Source organism: Melanostigma gelatinosum (assembly GCF_949748355.1).
Source record: "Melanostigma gelatinosum genome assembly, chromosome: 20".
Lineage (NCBI taxonomy): Eukaryota > Metazoa > Chordata > Actinopteri > Perciformes > Zoarcidae > Melanostigma > Melanostigma gelatinosum.
This window is the reverse complement of record NC_136653.1, coordinates 20,290,811-20,295,810: the sequence shown is the minus strand read 5'-3', so window position 1 is coordinate 20,295,810 and position 5,000 is coordinate 20,290,811. Positions and strand designations below refer to the sequence as shown.

The 5,000-nt window shown below is 44.7% G+C and overlaps 1 protein-coding gene across 5 annotated transcripts in view; it reads left to right on the top strand.

Moving 5' to 3' along the window:
* LOC306794389 (disco-interacting protein 2 homolog C-like) overlaps positions 1–5,000 on the top strand; it is a 45,894-nt gene that overhangs the window by 32,148 nt on the left and 8,746 nt on the right. For all 5 annotated transcript variants that reach the window (XM_079292429.1, XM_079292427.1, XM_079292428.1 and 2 more), the window contains 5 exons: positions 113–458; positions 1,605–1,719; positions 2,702–2,903; positions 3,018–3,118; positions 4,227–4,307. In XM_079292429.1, the coding sequence (XP_079148555.1) occupies positions 113–458; positions 1,605–1,719; positions 2,702–2,903; positions 3,018–3,118; positions 4,227–4,307 (845 nt within the window). The remainder of the gene's footprint in view (positions 1–112; positions 459–1,604; positions 1,720–2,701; positions 2,904–3,017; positions 3,119–4,226; positions 4,308–5,000) is intronic.

Here is a 5,000-nt window from a genome sequence, read left to right as displayed (position 1 = left end):
CTGTCTGTCTGTCTCTCTGTCTGTCTGTCTGTCTCTCTGTCTGTCTCTCTGTCTGTCTGTCTCTCTGTCTGTCTCTCTGTCTGTCTGTCTGTCTCTCTGTCTGTCCCCCCAGGCCTGGTGTGTGTGGTGAAACCAGAAGGCGTCCCTCAGCTCTGTCAGACGGATGAGATCGGAGAGTTCTGCGTTTGCTCCATCGCCACCGGAACCTCCTACTACGGCCTCACGGGCATGACCAAGAACACCTTTGAGGTTTACCCGGTGAGCTCCAGCGGGGGTTTGGTCAGCGAGTACGCCTTCGTGCGGACCGGCCTGCTGGGCTTCATCGGCCCCGGCGGCCTCGTCTTCATCACGGGCAAGATGGACGGGCTCATCATGGTGAGCGGGCGGCGGCACAACGCCGACGACATCGTGGCCACGGCGCTGGCGGTGGAGCCGATGAAGTTCGTCTACAGGGGAAGGTGAGGAGGACCAGAACCACCAGGAGACGGTTTACAAGTCACATTCAGGGTCCAGTGGACAGTGTGTTTGTGTGAGGTACTTCTCCATAGTCCGTGTATTACTACAGTGTATTAATACAGTCTAGTACTACAGTAGATGAAGTACCAGTACGGGAGCAAAGCAACGTACCGATGTGGACGGAGTCGGCTGCAAAGCAAGAACTTGAAGCTGTTATCTATGCTCTCTGCAAAGACACAAGACTCCATTCACAAACCAGTGATTTCCCATACAAACACACCTCTGAACATCTCCACTGTCCCTTTGAAGAGCAGCCAGCCGTCCGGCACGCTCCCTGTCAGCCTGATGAATGAGCCGAACCCACACACATAACAAATCGAATGAAGTAGGGCAACAGTGGAAGAATCCAGAAGCAGCGATAGAGGGAAGTTTAATTGTGTCCACGGCCAGCGAGGAGGACATTCATCATCCAGCCGACAGCCTCTGATGACGTTCCTCAGATCTATTTCAGGCTTCAGCAGGAAGCAAGTTAACAAAAGAACCTTCAGTCTGTTCAGATTGTTGAGTTTTATTGTTTTATTAAAAGAGCCCCAATACAATACTACAATATCAGAATCAGAATCAGAAACCGTTTATTGCCATTGTATGTTGAACATACAAGGAATTTGACATGACGGGAGGTGAGCAGCATTTAACAACAATTAACAATTTATTAGCAGCAGCAGTGAGATACGTCAACATATTAGTGCATGAGAAGGTTTAAAAGAAAGGAAAAAATACACACACACACACACACATATGTATATATATACACATATAAATATATATATATATATGTATATATATATATATATATATATATATACACATATAAATATATATACAGAAACACACAAATCTACTTGTAGGAAACGGGTTGACTAAAAAAAAACGTATACACAATAGTGACAAAGAACATATCCCGAATAATACAATTAATGTAAAATACTAAATAAAGTTAAATAAATGCACACGCTGTAAACATAAAGAAAATAATAACATAAAATGTTTTAAAATAAATAATTGGGATTTAAATCTTTTTAAACTTACCGTTGTTGAACTTACCACTAAACAGTGCGAGTGATGCTGTTGGTCCTCCGTCCCTGCAGGATAGCGGTCTTCTCCGTCTCGGTGCTGAGGGACGAGAGGATCGTGGTGGTGGCCGAGCAGCGGCCTGACTCCACCGAGGAGGACAGCTTCCAGTGGATGAGCCGCGTGCTGCAGGTGAGTCTCACCTCTCACCTGTCTGTCTCACCGCTCACCTCTCACCTGTCTGTCTCACCTCTCACCTCTCACCTGTCTGTCTCACCTCTCACCTCTCACGTGTCTGTCTCACCTCTCACCTCTCACCTGTGTCTCACCTCTCACCTGTCTGTCTCACCTCTCACCTGTCTGTCTCGTCTCTCTGTCTCACCTGTGTCTCACCTCTCACCTGTCTGTCTCACCTCTCACCTGTCTGTCTCGTCTCTCTGTCTCACCTGTGTCTCACCTCTCACCTGTCTGTCTCACCTCTCACCTGTCTGTCTCACCTGTCTCACCTCTCACCTGGTCTGCTGCTCTTGTTCTCCTAACATGTGCAGCATCATGTATGTAATAAATCTCCCAAACAATTAAACAAACATAAAAATAAATATTTTAGCAATTTGGCCGTCGCCATGTTTTTTTATCAACCAGTGAACAGGAAGTGACCATATCTGGACTGAGGAGTGACGTAGAGATGGCGTATACATCTCTGGTAGAGACCTGTCAATCAGTGTGTAGCCCCGCCCTAAAGCATCCCCTGCTTTATGGTCTGTGTGACTCTAAATGGACCATAATGTACTAAATGAACATCATGCTGTATTGAAGAAGACTTGAAACTAGAGATTGAGACATAAACTCATGTTTACAATGTTTACTGAGGTAATAAATCAAGAGAGAAGTAGAGTCATTTTCTATAGACTTCTATACAACCAGAGGAGTCGCCCCCTGGTGGACACTGGAGAGAATGCAGCTTTAACACATGAAGCTTTGACTTCACTTTACAGAACCAGAGGTTGCTGTCTGGGCTGAATCAAGCGCAGGGTTAAAGGAAACGCTGGTGCGTTTGAATGAGGAAGATCTGGGTCGTTTTATGAACCAGCAGTGGAGCCGTTTAGGTGCCGCTTCACGTCTTTCCTTCTCTGTAAACCTCCGTTTGTGTCTGACCGTCCTCCGTCTCTCTCAGGCCATCGACAGCATCCACGGGGTGGGCGTGTTCTGCCTGGCTCTGGTCCCGGCCAACACTCTGCCCAAGACCCCTCTGGGCGGCATCCACCTGTCTGAGATCAAGCAGCTGTACCTGGAGGGGGGGCTGCACCCCTGCAACGTCCTCATGTGCCCCCACACCTGCGTCACCAACCTGCCCAAACCCCGGCAGAAACAACCAGGTGGGAAACAAAACACAAGTGTTCACGGGTCTGCGGAGGTGGCTCATTACTGTGCACAGATGTTAATGTGTGTGTGTGTGTGTGTGTGTGTGTGTGTGTGTGTGTGCGCTGCAGAGATCGGACCTGCCTCTGTGATGGTGGGGAATCTGGTGTCAGGGAAGAGGATCGCTCAGGCCAGCGGCAGAGATTTAGGACAAACGGACGACAACGACCAGGTGAACAAAAGACTCTCTGCTTCGTTGAGTTCTTTATTCGTTCGACTACGTCATTAAAAACAACATCAGACAATCTTACAATCAAACGTTTAAATCGTTCTACAGAGGAATCATTCGGTTCCAGCTCCTTAAATATGAGGATTTGCTTCTTTTCTGTGTTCGTTATAATTAAAAACTGAATATTTTGGGTTTTTAACTGTTCTTCAAATATAACGAGATGTTAGATTCACTGACCAATCATTTAAATAATCTGATGAATCTCACACGTCCGGACCACACAGCTCTGATTTTACCGTGTTATACATATATATATATAATGTAATATGAATGATATCGTTGATCATGTCGGAGTAACTTCCTCCTCTGTGTCTGGAGATGAGTGGAGAGCGTGAAGCCTTTTGAAATGTGCAGAAGTTTAGAGGCTAAAGTGAAGGAATGTTTTCATGAGTTCCTCATTGAGAAGTTTTCAAGAACCAATAAAAGTTTCAACTGATTCACAATCGTTCAGCAGCCGACAAACCGCCTGTTTCAGTTGCTGCATCAGTGAAAATGTTCATGAAGTTCTTCTCCAGTCGGCAGCTTGTTTCTCAGCTGCTTTGTGGTTTATTGATATTGATTCGACCGCTTTAACGTCCTGCAGTCTCAGCTGGATATGAAGCATTAAAGTAAAGATTTACTCACAGACGGGAGTCCTGCAGAGAAACCTTCTCCACTTGTGTCTCCTGTGCACTTTTACATGATGTGCTGACGATGGAGATTCATGTTTTAGGGCCTCTGTGACCCCGTATACAGCATATATATATACATATATATATATGTATATATATATGTATATATATATATGTATATATATACATATATATATACATATATATATACATATATATATATGTATATATATATGTATATATATATATGTATATATATACATATATATATACATATATATATCTATATATATGTATATATATGTATATATATACATATATATGCTGTATATACTGTTGTGGGCTATGAATGCCGGCGTCGTGTCCAGTGTTTGCGTTCTGATATATTTTGTGTAACTCAGGTGCTATTGGTTGATGCTGCGTCTCTGACTGTGTTTCAGTTCCTGTTCCTGTCGGAGGTTTTGCAGTGGAGGGCTCAGACCACGCCGGACCACGTCCTCTACACTCTGCTCAGCTCCAGGGTAACAGCAACGCACCTCCACCCACAGCTCCACGTTACCACCTTACAGCAGAAGAAGAAGTCTTTTATTAAGTAGGGACGTCACGTGACCGCAGACAGGAAGTCGCTACGTTTACTCGTCACACTCACGTCCCACTTTTTACACAATGCGTCTTAATAAGATGCTAATAATGCTCATTATGACAAACACTTCCAAATACTCGTGAAATATTGTTCAACATGAGATCTTGAGCAAAAACACCTTTTATTAACAGTTGTTGACGAGTTTTTAAGAGTCCTTTTTAATGTGTTGAGTGTTTAGTCGTGCGTGTTGAAGTTGTTTCCACACGTCTTTATTATTTATCGTTGTTTCCTTCATCAACAACTGCGAACCACTTTTACAAATATCACCTTTAATCTCACTCACTCGCCGTGGGCGTCCCAGGTAGGCTGGATCACTACGGCGGTACGGACACAAAAATTTCACTTTGATTTTATAGCAATGAACTGATCAAAAAGGGTTCCGGAACACCGACGTTATCATGCCGATCTGTGAAAAGTCTGCGCTCATGCTGCGTCAGGTCTGTCCGCAAGACGACAAGTGATCGCACCGAGCAAAAACCTTTTCTCCTCATCTGGTGTGAACACACCTTTAACCCCGAGGGAGCGACACCAAACCTGGTCTTAGACAGAGAGACGAACAATGAGGTCCATG